This window comes from Nicotiana tabacum, chromosome 3, assembly GCF_000715075.1.
Source record: "Nicotiana tabacum cultivar K326 chromosome 3, ASM71507v2, whole genome shotgun sequence".
Taxonomy (NCBI): Eukaryota; Viridiplantae; Streptophyta; class Magnoliopsida; order Solanales; family Solanaceae; genus Nicotiana; species Nicotiana tabacum.
The window spans coordinates 112200381-112216615 of NC_134082.1; the positions used below are offsets into that span (position 1 = coordinate 112200381).

At 29.2% G+C, this 16235-nt stretch overlaps 1 protein-coding gene across 1 annotated transcript; it reads right to left on the minus strand.

The window, feature by feature from the left end:
- Positions 1-7985: 7985 nt before the first annotated feature.
- On the minus strand, positions 7986-9986 carry LOC142177011 (uncharacterized). Its single transcript, XM_075245423.1, has 7 exons — positions 9837-9986; positions 9666-9738; positions 9330-9392; positions 8699-8829; positions 8354-8511; positions 8151-8265; positions 7986-8087 (listed from the first exon to the last, which is right to left on the minus strand). The coding sequence occupies exons 1-7, from the start codon at positions 9984-9986 to the stop codon at positions 7986-7988; spliced, it is 792 nt and encodes a 263-aa protein (XP_075101524.1).
- Between the last annotated feature and the right edge of the window lie 6249 nt (positions 9987-16235).

Consider the following 16235-nt stretch of genomic DNA (forward strand, 5'->3'; position numbering starts at 1 on the left):
ACTCGTAACTTTATTTAATATCATTCTCAACTACTTTTCTTTAATAATATAAGATAAATATATAATTTTTTAATTATAAAATAAATATTTATTTTGTTTCAAAAATATTGCTCGAAAATTTTAAATTATTTAAAATTTAATAATATTTTTAAGTATTGTATATTTACTTTATTTTATTTTCTAAACTTATGATTTATAAATATCCTTATATTATCTCTAATTTATTTTTATTATTCAATATTTTTAGTTTTTGATTTTACTATTAGACTTGAGTTATGTGGACTTATATTATGATGTTTCTTATCATAATATAAAAAACTTTCTCATCTCAAATTTAAATAAGTTTTATACTTTTTCCTATGATAAAAAATCTTAGTTTTTTTTCTTCTATTTATTATTTATTATTGATTTTATATTATTCAATACCTAATATTATTACATTGTCATGTGAATTTTTATTAGCCCGTTTGAATTTAATATCTATTTTTACAATACTCATTCTAATATAATATAGATAAAAATTAAAATACTTTCTCATCTCAAATTCAAATAATTTTTATCATTCTATTTTCTTAATTTGACCATATTTTCAAAAAATTATGGTATGCTTTCAAACTTAAACTAACTAAACTCAATTCAAATATTAATCATAGAAAAATATTTTCTTAATTATTTGAACACGTTATATCTAAATGTTGTAGTAATATTTAATTATAAAATATTCGTTTGCACGATTTATCAATATTAGTATGAGTTTATTTTTCTTGTTATTAAAATATCTTTTGCTGATTATTTAATTTTTCTCTTACCTTATAATTAATTTGTATACTTTATGTAAGATCTTATTTTGTTGCTTGAATTTATTAGTTTTTAAACTCAATAAATCTTTAATATCTTAAGTAATTTTTAGTTTTATTTTATATTTTAACTTACTCCAAAGTATAAATAGTCACAGGTTATCTCAATTTATGTCTTTATATATATTTTTTCTATTATAGTTTTTAATTAATTTTTCACCTCCATATTTCTAGCTAACATAGAAGAAAATCTATGAGTGGATCAATATATAGATATTGATACAAATATACGTATAAATTCAAATATAGATATATAGATTAGATTTGTCTAGATCTATTTAGATTATGTATAAGATTCATTAAACTACCTCCATTAATTATGTTTCTATATATAATTTCTAATTATTAATGTTGTCCTAAAATTGCCATGTGGCTTCATTTTAGGTTGTCATTTGGCTTAACCACAATGCATACTACTCTCCTTTTAATATAATATAGAAGATAGTGGTAATCAATAGTTAATAAAATGGAGAACTTTTAGGGAATAATCACGGGATACAAAATGAATATCTATTAATAAATTTTTTCATTGTTATTCAAATAGAATCCAACAAATAAATTCCATAAAATTGCCATGTGGCTTCATTTTAGCTTGTCACTTGGCTTAACAATATGCTTCACTATTCTCCTTTTAATATAACTAGTATTAGTACCCGCGCGACGCGCGGGCAAAAATCATATCAAATTGTGATGTAGGTTATTTGAATCATGTGCGAATAACCTTAAAATATAAACCTCTGAGATAAAAATTATATAATATTAGATATTAGTTATGAAGAAGGATATGAAATTATTGTTCAAATCTCCTAGTGGACAACCTATCTTTTTTTTTATATTTGTATTAGCATAATCCTTAATTGTAGTACTTGCATTTCATTTTGCTGTCAATATTAAAGAATACTAAACATGTCATGTTGTGATATGTCTTGTTTGAGCACATGAGATAATATTATTTTAACAAAATTCTTACCATCACTTTGTTTTTATCTGAAAGACTGAAAGTCAAATATGTCTTATTTATCACATCATTTTTATGCAAATTCTTTTTTTTTTGTTCTTTTCTTATAGTTATTGTATATTTATTAATTAATATTATTATACTATCATATAAGTTTTTATTAGCTTAATAATTAAATTAATGTCTTGCTTATTATCCTTTAATAGTCCTTAATAAATATAAATGTTTTATTCTTGAAATTTGGTATATTTTTATGCTTGTAACCTCTTATTCGAAATTTTTTAATCATTTAAATTTATAAGTAATATTTTAAAATATATTTTAATTATTTTATTTATTTATTTTTATTTAATTTAAAGTATAAGTATCCTCACACTACCTCTATTTTTTATACACTCTTTTCTCTACTACAATATTTTAATTAGTTTTTATATTACTATTTCACCTATAACCAAAATAATATCATATTTTATTTTAAATTGTAACTTTGAATTAATTTATTTGATTATTATGTTCCAAATGTATTGAGTTCTCTTATAATTATTTTTGTATTAGCTGCAGTTAAATTTTCTTTCTTTTTAGCTTTAAGATGCAAATTTAGTTTTTAATTTTTATTAGTAAAATTACCTATATTAAAATTTTATTTTAATCATAAAAAAATATTTTATAATTATTTTGAACACATTATAGCTGAATGTTGTAGCAATATTTTCACTATCATATTATTTACTTATGTAAATTTTCTTTCTCTTTTAGTTTTAAGATAGAAATTTATTTTTAATTTTTATTAGTATAATTGCCTATATAGAAATTTATTTTTTATTTTATATTTTATTTTTCATAAATAAGACTTCAATTTTGTGGTATTATCCATAGTTTGAGCATTCTCATCATAGTTTTAAGAACTCTAATCTCACATTCAAGTAGTTTTTCCCTTTCATTTTGAATAGTAATTTTTTAGTAATTTAACGTAATTTAGCTATTTTTTAATTTGATATATAGTCTTACTATGTTTTATGTGGCTTTTCATTAACTTGTAACTTTATTTAATATCATTATCAACTACTATTCTTTAATATAATATAGATAAATATATAATTTTTTAATCATAAAATAAATATTTATTTGATTTAAAAATATTGCTTGAAAATTTTAAATTATTTAAATTTTAATAATATTTTTAACTATTATATATTTACTTTATTTTATTTTCTAAAATCATGATTTATAAATATCCTCACATTATCTCTAATTTATTTTTATTATTCAATATTTTTAGTTTTTGATTTTATATATTAGACTTGAGTTACGTGGACTTACCCATATTATGACTTTTTTTATCACAATATAAAAGACTTTCTTATCTCAAATTTAAATTAGTTTTACCCCTTTTCTCTATGATAAAAAATTTGAATTTTTTTTTTCTCTAACTAGTCTTTATTTTTGATATTATATTATTCAATTCCTAATATTATTACATTGTCATGTGAATTTTTATTAGCTTGTTCTAATTTAATATATATTTCTATCACACTCATTCTAATATAATATAGATAAAAATTAAATAACTTTCTCATCTCAAATTCAAATATTTTTTTATCATTCTACTTTCTAAATTGGACCGCATTTTCAAAAATTTATGTTATGCTTTCAAACTTAAACTAACTGTACTCAATTCAAATATTAATCATACAAAAGTATTTTCTTAATTGTTTGAATAAAAACTTCAGCACTTATGCCGAAGTTTTTTGTGCATTTTGAAATTTTAATTGATGTTTTATTTTTTTGGTATGAAGTTTTTCCAAAAAATGATAATAAAATACATAGTGCAGGAGAAAAACTTCAGCTCCATTAGCCGAAATTTTTACAGATTAACTAAAAAACTTCAGCACCTGTGCCGAAGTTTTTTGTGCAATATGAAATTTTAATTAATGTTTTATTTTTTTTACCCAGTGTAATAGAAAAACTTCAGCTTTTAAATAATAACAAAAAAAAACTTCAGCACATATGCCGAAGTTTTTTGTGCATAGGTGTTTTAAATATTAAAACACTTATATAATGTTTTAATATAATTTTTTTAGCATATTTGTCGGATTAGAATATTAGAATTCATTGTCAAACAGATTTAGAATGCAAATTCAGCATATCAGTGAAGTTCGTCAAACAACTTCAATCAATCAATCAGAAAACATATAATTCAAAAACTATTTTGAATTCTGGAGATGAATTTGAATACTTACAATGTATTTGAATTTGAATTTGGAATTTGAATCTGGTTGCGAGCGGCGATCTCAGGAGAGACGGATTGATGGAGGAGATCTGGAATTTGAATTTGGGTATGCTTGATGCAACTTTTATATGGTTTGGAAGGGGTATAATGGTCATATTATTACGAATTTTTTGTTAGTTGGTTACGAAATCAATAGTTTTTAAAAATAGGGTATAGGTTAAAAGGTGGCATAAAAATAGGGTACGGCTGCAAATCACATTATATCTAAATGTTGTAGTAATATTTATGTATAAGATAATTATTTGCTCGATTTATCAATATTAATATGACTTAATTATTATTGTTATTAAAATATTTTTTTACTGATTCTTTAGTTTTTTCCTTCCCTTATAAATAATTTGTATACTTTAATAAGATCTTATTTTGCAGCTTGAATTTATTAAATTTTTAAACTCAATAAATCTTTAATATCTTAAGTAAATTTTAGTTTTATTTATATTTTAACTTACTCCAAAATATAAATAGTCATAGGTTATCTCAATTTACGTATCTCTATATTTTTATTTTTTCTATTATAGTTTTTTAATTAATTTTTTACCTCCATATTTCTAGCTAATATAGAAGAAAATCTATGAGTTGATCAATATATAGATATACATTTGTATCTATATATTGATCAACTCATAGATTTATTTAGATTATGTATAAGATTCATTAAACTACTTCCATTGATTATGTTTCCATTTATAATTTCTAATTATTAATGTTTTCCTAAAATTGCCAAGTGACTTCATTTTAGTTTGTCACTTGGCTTAACCACAATGCATACTACTCTCCTTTTAATATAATATAGATTATATTTTAACTTACTCCAAAATATAAATAGTCATAGGTTATCTCAATTTACGTATCTCTATATTTTTATTTTTTTCTATTATAGCTTTTTAATTAATTTTTTACCTCCATATTTCTAGCCAATATAGAAGAAAATCTATGAGTTGATCAATATATAGATACAAATATATATATATAGATTAGATATATATATATATATATATATATATTAGATTTGTCTAAGATCTATTTAGATTATGTATAAGATTCATTAAACTACTTCTATTGATTATGTTTCCATTTATAATTTCTAATTATTAATATTGTCCTAAATTGCTAAGTTGCTTCATTTTAGCTTGCCACTTGGCGTAACCACAATGCATACTACTCTCTTTTTAATATAATATAGATTATATTTTAACTTACTCCAAAATATAAATAGTCATAGGTTATCTCAATTTACGTATCTCTATATTTTTTTTTTCTATTATAGCTTTTTTAATTAATTTTTTACCTCCATATTTCTAGCTAATATAGAAGAAAATCTATGAGTTGATCAATATATAGATACAAATATATAAATATATATAAATATAAATATAGATATATAGATTAAATTTGTCTAAGATCTATTTAGATTATGTATAAGATTAATTAAACTACTTCCATTGATTATGTTTTCATTTATAATTTCTAATTATTAATGTTGTCCTAAAATTGTCAAGTGGCTTCATTTTAGCTTGCCATTTTGCTTAACCACAATACATACTACTCTCCTTTTAATATAACTAGTATTAGTACCCGCGCGATGCGCGGATGGTACTTTTGAAGCATTACCCCAATCCCCTTTTAAATCTTCACAATTGGACTAATAGTTAGTGTTGCAGGTAAAGAACAATCCTTCCTCATTTAAAGACACTGACATAATTATCAAGCTATGAATGACCTCATCGGGTATTTCATGGAAATAAACCTTGCCGCTTTTACTGAACTACATGCTTTTACTGAAGTAATAAGATTAACGGGAACCTATAGAAAGTTCAAACATGAATATTGAACGTTTAAGTTTGCTAAATGTGACAATAAAAACATATAATTGATGGTTCTAATGGAGCAAAAGAGAAAGATATTCTATTACATTGAATAATGGGGATAACAATTTCTGTCTTTAATTAGCATTGCTCGGCCAGGCGATTCCAGTCACACCACACGCTCAAGCAAGCACTTAGTCTGAGCAATAAAATTAAACCACTGGCTCTCTTGTCTTAATTAAGAACTAAATATACTTTTTTAAAAAAAGAAAATAAAAAGGGAAATAACCTCTTTTCTTGGATTTTCCTTTATAAACAACTTGTTGGTTGAATTACACCAGAAGTTATTTCTGCAGCATTAGCACAAGAAGCTTGAGCAGCTGGTTGATTCTGATAAGTGAAATCTACATCTGACAAGCCTTCAACCATAACCTACACACAACAACTAAATTATCAATCATATCCAGTAAAAGATTAAAAAGGTATATCAATACAATTATTGTTCAATCAAAACCTATAATAGTAACAACAAACAACAGATAATCCCGACATAATGTTCCATTAAGCAGATGATAAAGAAAATATTTGGGGCATATTTATATAATGGGAAAAGTAAAAGAAGTCTTTCTAGCAATGTAAAATAACATGAACAGTAAAAATAATTGAGAGTGCAACATAGCTTTAAGAGATTTCATACCTTTGCTATCGCAGGAGTATTTAGCCCGCTTCTGATTTTGTATGCATATTCTGTTTATTCTTGCAAGTTTCTTCCCGTTATTTTCCATTTCTATGGGTTCTTGCAGCTTGATTTCATATGATGAATTGGAAAGTATGTTGGAAGAGAGAGAGAAAGAGGGGGTGCTAGTCAGCTTTAATTTTTTTTTTTTTTGTATTCCTTTTTCCTTTGGTTCATTTATTAATGCTATTTCTTTTCTTCTTTGTCAAATCTTTTTTAAAAAGTCAGGTCAAAAGAATTTATTATTCTTCTTTTACTTTATTATAAATTATAAATAAAGATAATAAAAAAAATAAAGACTAAATAAGCACTCACTACAAATGCAAACACGTGTTCCCTCTTGCTAGACACGTATTATTGCTCTTTGTCTTTCTCTCTTTTCTTTATTCCATGTCATGTACATTGTTTTCTTCACCCCATCTCTTTTATATCTAATAAATATTCTTAATATTCAATCAAAGAAAGAGAGAGAATCTGGAGAGTGTGTAGATAAAAGGAGCATTCTTGTTTTCTTACCAATAAGATTTTTGATATCATTGTGTAGATATTAGTTTTACCACTTTAGTTTAGTCTCCTTTCTTTCTCACATCAATTGTGTCATGCTGCAAGTTTTTCTGAATACTTTGCTAAAAATGCAATTCATAAATCCTGTTATTGTTAATTAGCTCCACATAAAATTGTGGAGAATGTTTCCTCAAATGGGAAAGGTATTTAGTACTATCTCCCTAGGCTATGATGAAGACTCAGGTTAAGACCTTTCTGTTTACTTTTTTTTCATTTTTTGAATGGGTGTTTGGTCGATTCATTATAGTTTGAGATTGTGAAGCTCTGTTTTATTTTGCCTTTTTTTTTTTTACATCTTTGTGTATAAGAAACATCTAAATTATCTACAGCTATGACATAGTAAGTATGATCAACATAAATCCATTAATACGCTAAGTGAGATTGTGAAAACTCAAAATATTCTTGGTTCCCTAGCATTAATGCATGTCCTATTTATATTTGGATGGATCTTGATCAAAATATTTTTTTCATAATATTCATAATATGTTTCTTGATTGTTGCATGATTATTCACTTTCCAAATATATTTCTAGATCAGCGGTCTCATGCATCCTTGATTTCCTCAATTTGAAGGAAATTATGAATATTTTTGGTCATATAATATTATTCCTTATATGGTAATGTTTGAGCTACAAATATTTAAATTTCTAACTAATATACAATTGTATTATGCAGATCTAGTCTCAAGATTTGAAAGTTTAAAAAATTTTGTGTCTATAGTACAAAGATTATAAATCAAGATATGACTTATATTCACAAAACTCCAAAACACATGACTATTCAAATACTAACTTTACTATAGGTTTAAACATGAATTTTCTATCCATAATAGCATCAATCTCCAATGGATGAGAACACTCATAAGCAGCACCAGATGTCTAAACCAATGTTAGTATTAGAAGTGCTAAAAATCATGAAACAATCGAAATAAAATAACATACCTCTACTGCACCTTCTTTCAAGGTATCAGCAGACTTTTCAATGAGTTTTGTCGCCTCACGATCCCAAAGCAACAAAGAAATAGAGCCAGTGACATCAATTACTCGAACATGAAGCCTGTATCTGATAGCTTCTTTAAGTTAAAAATTTTAACTTTAACTTATGTTCTAATATTTTTTAATCCATTTATAAATTATGGTCAAACCTTTTCAGAGCAGAATGACCAACACGTTCATATTTCTTGCAGTAAAACTTATTTCTAATTTTATCAACTTTCTTCGAACATTTTTTGCACCCTACATATGACCATCCCCTTTCAATTTCTAAATTCACTATAGTAGCAACAATCCAGATTTGCCCTTCCTGTACAAAGAAAGCCATTACTAATATTACGTATATACTTCCAACTGATTGTAAATTAAAAAGCTAAAAAATACTGCACCTAACCAAAACTAAATGTAATGTCATTCATTATATTTAGTAAGCAAAGAAAATTGTTTACGGAGCTATATTTGCTAGTCATAGTTTATCTAAAGAACATTTTACTTACCTCCAAAAAATTAATTAATTCTCTAATGTTTTTAACTTCCACATTCACAGCAGCTAGTTCTTCAGAAACAGAATAACTACGTTGAAAAGTTGTTTGACTAAACCTCTCAAGGTTAACTTCACGCCCACTTCCTAATCTCCATTAATCCAAATTTGAATTAGTTCTAAATATGCTAAAAAATTATGTAGTACATATATAAATTTTATATTATATATAAAAAATCTGGATATAAATTCAGCAACTTGTGGAAGATCAGGATTAATCCAAAGCTTCGAGGAATGCCAAGTATTACGCACATAATATTTGTCTACATATAAAATTAATTTTAATTTAATAACACACACACACACACAAATAGAATTCAAATCTACTATTACGATCCGAGTACCTTAAAATTTGCGAGCTTTTATTAGCTGCATAACCACTATGACACGTTGATTGGGTGATCCATCCAAGTGGGGCAAGATTTCATCTGCAAATTCTCCCCAAAATGTTGCTAAAATATTGTTCCTCCTATATGTAAAATACACAAATTAATAATGACAAAATAATAGTGATTGATTCTATAACTAATTCAATTCATGGTTGCAAGCATACTCATGATCCTCGAGCTCCAAGTTCATAAAGGTACTTGTTTTACCACCTTGGTTATACGATTCTACATTACCATGACCAATAACTTCTCCTATGACATCTGCCACATTTAAATAATAGTTATGAATAAGGTGATAAAACATTCAACAAAAAATAGCGAAAGGTAAAACAATTACCGAATTGTTCATTTTCATCAACCTCAACTTGATTTGTGAGATGCTGAAAAGGCTTAAAGTTAAAAATATTCAAACTAAATTGTGGATCACTAATTTCATCCACACTCGTCCTATGAGAAAATGTCAGTTTCAATTTATGTTTGTTGGTCATAATTTTCAGATTGTTTGGTCCAACCATAAAGTTTTTCATAACATACAATCCCATTTCATGTATTTTGTTTTGAAAATAAGCATAGCAACTCTTCCAATAGTTGCATGAATTCGATCACCCTAAAACAAAAAATGTGAAAAGAAGTTAGTAAGGCGCATAAGTTGAAAAAAATACATCACAACTCGAAAAAAATAACAACATGTAAAAGAGTGTGCACCTTTTCATCTTGAATAATTAATTCGATTGAATTAGAATTTTCTGGTTTCTCGCGGTCTAGAATGTGCCACAATCTAACAACACGAACTTTCAAATTCCAACTCATTTTGGACATTACTATTTCGCTGATATAGTTATAGTTTGGAGCCATACTTTGGCGTTGTGTGAGAGCTAAACCCTAAGCAATTTAGAGAAGCCAAACCTAAGTAAAAGTTGCTTAAATAAAGATTTGTAAGAAAAGACTATAGTAGTAAATTAATTTATAAGGATCTTTGGCAGAAATTTGAACGTATGATCTTTCTTGGAAGATATAAAATATTTATTTAGATACAAAATTTATATTTAATTAATTCTTTCTTAAAAAAGAATGCCTACCATAGCTAAATAATACCTATATTAATGTATATTGTTCGCAAATAAGGTCAGATACAAAGCTTGTACTAAATGTAGAATTATTATTTCAACTTAACATTAATGTGTAAGGTACTTAAAATTATATTAATTGATTCTTTCTCAAAAACGAATTTCTACAATAATTGAATTAGACACAAATTTAATTAAAGATATTTACAAAATATTTTTGTGATTTGGACGTCCAACAGGTTCTCAAAAAAGAATATTTTTTGTTTAAATTTTAAAATATTTGGATTTGATTATTTTATGAACTTTTTTAGTCTATTTTCTTTAATATAATATAGATGTAAGATACAAAATATTTATTTAGATACAAAATATTAATTTAATTAAGATACAAAATATTTATTTAGATACAAAATATTTATTTAATTAAGTCTTTCTTAAAAATAATTCCTACCATAACTAAATTATACTTTCATTAAATATTTTTTCATTTATAATCCAAATTTTAATTAAAGATACTTACAAAATATTTTTGTGATTTGGACGCCCAACAGGTTCTCAAAAGAGAACATTTTTTGTTTAAATTTTAAAATATTTGGCTTTGATTATTTTGTGAAAATTTTAGTCTATTTTATTTAATATAATATAGATGTAAGAAACAAAATATTTATTTAGATACAAAATATTTATTTAATTAAGATACAAAATATTTATTTAGATACAAAATATTTATTTAATTAAGTCTTTCTTAAAAAGAATTCCTACCATAACTAAATTATACTTTCATTAAATATTTTTCCATTTATAATCCAAATTTTAATTAAAGATCTTACAAAATATTTTTGTGATTTGGACGTCCAACAGGTTCTCAAAAGAGAATATTTTTTATTTAAATTTTAAAATATTGGGCTTTGATTATTTTATGAACTTTTTTAGTCTATTTTATTTAATATAATATAGATGTAAGATACAAAATATTTATTTAGATATAAAATATTTATTTAATTAAGATACAAAGTATTTATTTAGATACAAAATATTTATTTAATTAAGTCTTTCATAAAAAGAATTCCTGCCATAACTAAATTATACTTTCATTAAATATTTTTCCATTTATAATCCAAATTTTATTTAAAGATACTTACAAAATATTTTTGTGATTTGGACGTCCAACGGGTTCTCAAAAGAGAATATTTTTTGTTTAAATTTTAAAATATTTGGCTTTGATTATTTTATGAACTTTTTTGGTCTATTTTCTTTAATATAATATAGATGTAAGATACAAAATATTTATTTAGATACAAAATATTTATTTAATTAAGTCTTTCTTAAAAAAAATTCCTACCATAACTAAATTATACTTTCATTAAATATTTTTTTATTTATAATCCAAATTTTAATTAAAGATACTTACAAAATATTTTTGTGATTTGGACGTCCAACAGGTTCTCAAAAGAGAACATTTTTTGTTTAAATTTTAAAATATTTTGGCTTTGATTATTTTATGAACTTTTTTAGTCTATTTTCTTTAATATAATATAGATGTAAGATACAAAATATTTATTTAATTAAGTCTTTCTTAAAAAGAATTCCTACCATAACTAAATTATACTTTCATTAAATATTTTTTCATTTATAATCCAATTTTTTTATGTTGTCTTAAAATTGCCAAGTGGCTTCACTTGTCACTTGGCTTAATCACATGCTTCACTACTCTCCTTTTAATATAATAATATAATATAGATATAGATATGCAATGAAATATATTTTTATATATTAACTAGGATTATGATTATTTTTGACCGAGCGTAATTTGCCTAAATAAATTACGCAGAGCATGAACAATTTGCACCCAAATCTATAGAGAGTACGACGGGCGGTAAAAAGGATTACATTGTCGTTTGTATAGTGGTAGATCTAACCACAATAAACAAATAATTAGTAAAAAATAAACGAAAGTAAAAGGTAACCTTAAGAAAAAGGATTAAGGCAGATGTTGAAGGGCGTGTTTTTATTCCATAAGATATTAACAAGATTAGATGTATAAGTCGTCGGTGGATCTAGCTGTCAGAAAAATGGAAAAAAATCTCAAAAAAAAGGAGAATAACGTTAACAAGGCACGTCAACTTTCTCTTTCCAATTACTAGCATAGCCCCCTTGGCCCTTAGTAAATTACAATTATGGTAATTGTTGGCTAAAAATGTACGTACTCTAGTATGCTACTAGGTATTTTCGTTTTCTTTTTCTTTTCTATAAATCTATTTTGACGGGGAGTATTCGCTCTAATAAAGGAAAGGCAATTGAATCATAGTTCTTGCGAAAAAATTAAATGACATAATAGAATTTGTGATACTATATTCTATTCTTTTATTTTTATTTTTTTCCACCTACTTTTGCTAACTATATTGTGAAGGCGAGTTTCATTCAGCTTTTAAGATAACAAGGAGAGACTACAGAGTTAATATTTCTCACGTAATTCGCACTATAGAAGGCCCCCTATCAATTCAAGCCATCCAGTAAAGTTGCTCATTACCAAAATAACACGTGTATTCACATGAAAATGAGATGATACCCAAAGACAGTATAAATTTTGTATAGGTCAAAATTTGGATGACCTCGACTACGACAAGGGATGAGATCCTTATGATACGGCGTCCTTTGGCCGTTAAAGATGGTGACGACTGACAACGGTTAAAAGACTCGAATATTCTCTATGCTATATCTTTTAGGGTTCAAGAGGGGGTTGTCCCTTATAAATAGGAGGGAAAGACTTTATAAATAGGAGGGAAAGACTTTTGGCTAAGAGCATCCATTATAATATCTTTCTACATTCAAAGTTGTGATATTGACGCTTAATCATTCGGTTTCATAACATCAAGAAACATTATTCATCTTATTCATCCCTTGCATCCTTCAATCTAGAGTTTATTATACTTGGCTGAGATTTACTTCTTCATCTTCTTTAATTGATTTAATCAAAAAGGTTTCAATATCTTTTGGGTCAAACAATTTGGCGCCGTCTGTGGGGATTTCTTTAGCTAAGATTTTAGTTTCATCTAGACTCCTGAAAGGGATAATCACCTCTTCTTAGCTTGGTACAAACCAACAATGGCAGGGAAAGGAGATGCAAGGCAAAAAGCAATAGTAGGCGTCACAACCAACCTCCTAGACACGACCAACGAAGATAGCAGAGAGGATAACGAAAATGAAACACCAAACACCACACCCGGGGGAGACGTTTCACCTCCCTCGCACGAGAGCGTGACTGTTTCGCACGAGAGGGAAGCCTCCACATCTGAAACAGGAGAGGCACCACTGACAGTAAGAAGACTGCTGGAAGAATGGCTAACAAGTACTCTGAACACCATACTTGATAAACCCGCCCAAAGGGATAACAGGAATGTTGCACATGCATATGTCACGGTAAACGCTGATGAGCAAGACGCCCTCCGTACAGGTAGCACTTATGTTGCTAATGACGCAGGCAATGATACACTTGCAATCGTTTTAAAGAAAATGAAGGAGATGGAAAATGAGAATAAGGCACTCCGTGACCAAATGAAGGAACACCAAGAGAGGGTTGACAAAATACCAGGCGCTCCAAAGTTGCTGCCAAAACGCGATGTTGGTCGATTCATCGAGCAACCATACAGTGAAGAAGTGCCCCTACACCATTCCAAAGACCTTCAAAATGCCGCCCTACTTAAAAATATATCATGGTACTACCGATCCAGAAGATCATATCATCCACTACGTTACAACCGTAAAAGGTAACGATCTTTCAAAAGACAAGGTACCATCGGTGCTATTTAAAAAGTTCGGCGAAACCTTAACAGGGGGAGCCTTGACATGGTACTCTCAACTACCGGCACGCTCGATAGCAACGTTCGAGGAAATGGCAGGCAAATTCGTCACCACCCATGCAAGAGCCAAAAAGGCAGAAGCTAGGGTTATATTTGCCGTAAGACAGATGCACGGCGAAGGACTCATGGATTTCGTAGCTCGGTTCAACAGGGTGAGAATGAGCTTGCCGAATGTGTCAGAAGGAATGGAAGTAGCAGCCTTCCAGAACGAATTAAACAGAAACGGGTCGAGAGCAATTAGAAAATTGCTAAGCAGGCTCATGAAATACCCTCCAACTACTTGGGAAGAAATCCATAATGCCTACTGTACCGAGGTACGAGCCGATAAGGACGACCTCAACGGTCTGTCCCAACGGCTGATGTCACTTCAAACTGAAGCAAGGAAAGATCGTCGCAACGACGGTCGAAGATATCAGTTGGGGCCCCGCCTCGGGCGGGAGAGGCATCAGCCCTACGTCAGGACGTCTGCCCTGCCTCCACCGTGGCACACGGATGCTCCTCGACATACAACACCATATCGACACGAGAAAGGTATGCCTCCACTCCTATCCGCTCACAATATTTGTGTTTCCCCTTCAGAAATAGAGTACGCCCTAGAGAAACTCGGTCCAAAGGTGCTATGGACGCAAAAGATGAGGTCAGACCCCATCACTCAGATGTCGAGCGCTTTCTGTGAATTTCACCAAGAAAGGGGTCACAAAATCGAAGATTGCATAGGACTACGACAAGAAGTAGTACGAATGTTAAACCAGGGACATCTGAAAGAGTTGCTGAGCGATCGAGGACGGGCTAACTTCGCCCGCGGACGCGAATAAGCCCAAGGGCCTCAAAAACTGCCTTCTCCCGCTCGCACTATACAGATGATCATCGGAAGGGGCGATGGCGCAACAATCAATCATGTCAAGTTCACCACCACATATAAACTCAAACGATCAATCACCCATGAACGGTATGACGACCTCGAAGACAGTATCATCTTCGATAAGTTAGATGCCGACGGTTTGTCTTTCCCTCACTATGATGCTCTTGTTATCACTTTATGTATTGCAGATACTGATGTAAAAAGAATAATGGTAGATGACGGGAGCGGTGCGTGTATTATCCATCCTCGAGTCCTCATACAGATGAGACTCGAAGACAAAATAATACCACGCTGCATAACACTAACACGTTTTAATAATGCAGTTGAACAGACTTCTGGAGATATAGTGCTACCAACCCTAGCCGGAGGGGCACCCTGGAAATGACGTTTCACATCATGAACCAGGAAACAACTTACAATGCCATCATAGGGCACCCGTGGATACACGCCATGCGAGCGGTCCCTTCTAGTCTCTATCAAGTGATCAAGTTTCCTACCCCATGGGGAATATTCAGCATCCGAGGAGAGCACCGCACCGCACAAGAGTGTTATCACATCGCCCAAGATTGCGCACACAGCTAACAACTCAAAGGAGCAAATGCGGAAGCATAGAAGTCAGCGATGTCGGGAGCCAAACTTGACATACGGACAAACGTTATCAAGGATCCTAACATCGTGGAAGCATCCCAGTCAACGATAGAAAATCTTGATCCTGTCCCGCTAGATGGCAACGACAACACAAAAAAGGCTTATATCGGGCACAACCTCTCGGAACCAGGTAAGTTTCATAAGTTCTTGACTGACCATGCTGATCTGGTCCCATGCAGATATGCCAGTATCCCAAAGGATATCGCCACACACAAGTTAAATGTCGACCCCTTTTACCCGTCGGTACGACAAATAAGGAGGAAGTTCAACGCTGCGATTAACGAAGCCGTCAGCGAAGAAGTCGATAAGCTACTCACAAATGGCTCCGTCCGAGAGTCAAAATACCCTCAGTGGGTCGCCAATGTGGTCATGGTGAAAAAGAAAAATGGAAAGTGGCAGATGTGCGTAGATTTCACGGACCTAAACAAGGCATGTCCAAAAGATTCTTTTTCATTGCCACATATCGACCAGCTCATCGACGCAATAGCATGACACGAGTTGATAAGCTTCTTGGATGCCTACTCGAGTTACAACCAGATCCTCATGGAAGAAGAAGACCAGGAGAAAACCACTTTCATCACTCACCAAGGAACGTACTGCTATAAGGTTATGCCGTTCGGACTAAAGAACGCAGGGGTGACGTATCACAGATTGGTCACCAAAATGT

Bases quoted from the DNA above. Each gene is read 5' to 3' on its own strand.
- LOC142177011 (XM_075245423.1), bottom strand. From the start codon at position 9,986: ATGGCTCCAAACTATAACTATATCAGCGAAATAGTAATGTCCAAAATG. The intron at 8,266-8,353 runs GTTTGACCATAA...TATCAGATACAG, and splicing joins GGTCATTCTGCTCTGAAAAG to GCTTCATGTTCGAGTAATTG. The intron at 8,088-8,150 runs GTATGTTATTTT...ACATTGGTTTAG, and splicing joins TGAAAGAAGGTGCAGTAGAG to ACATCTGGTGCTGCTTATGA.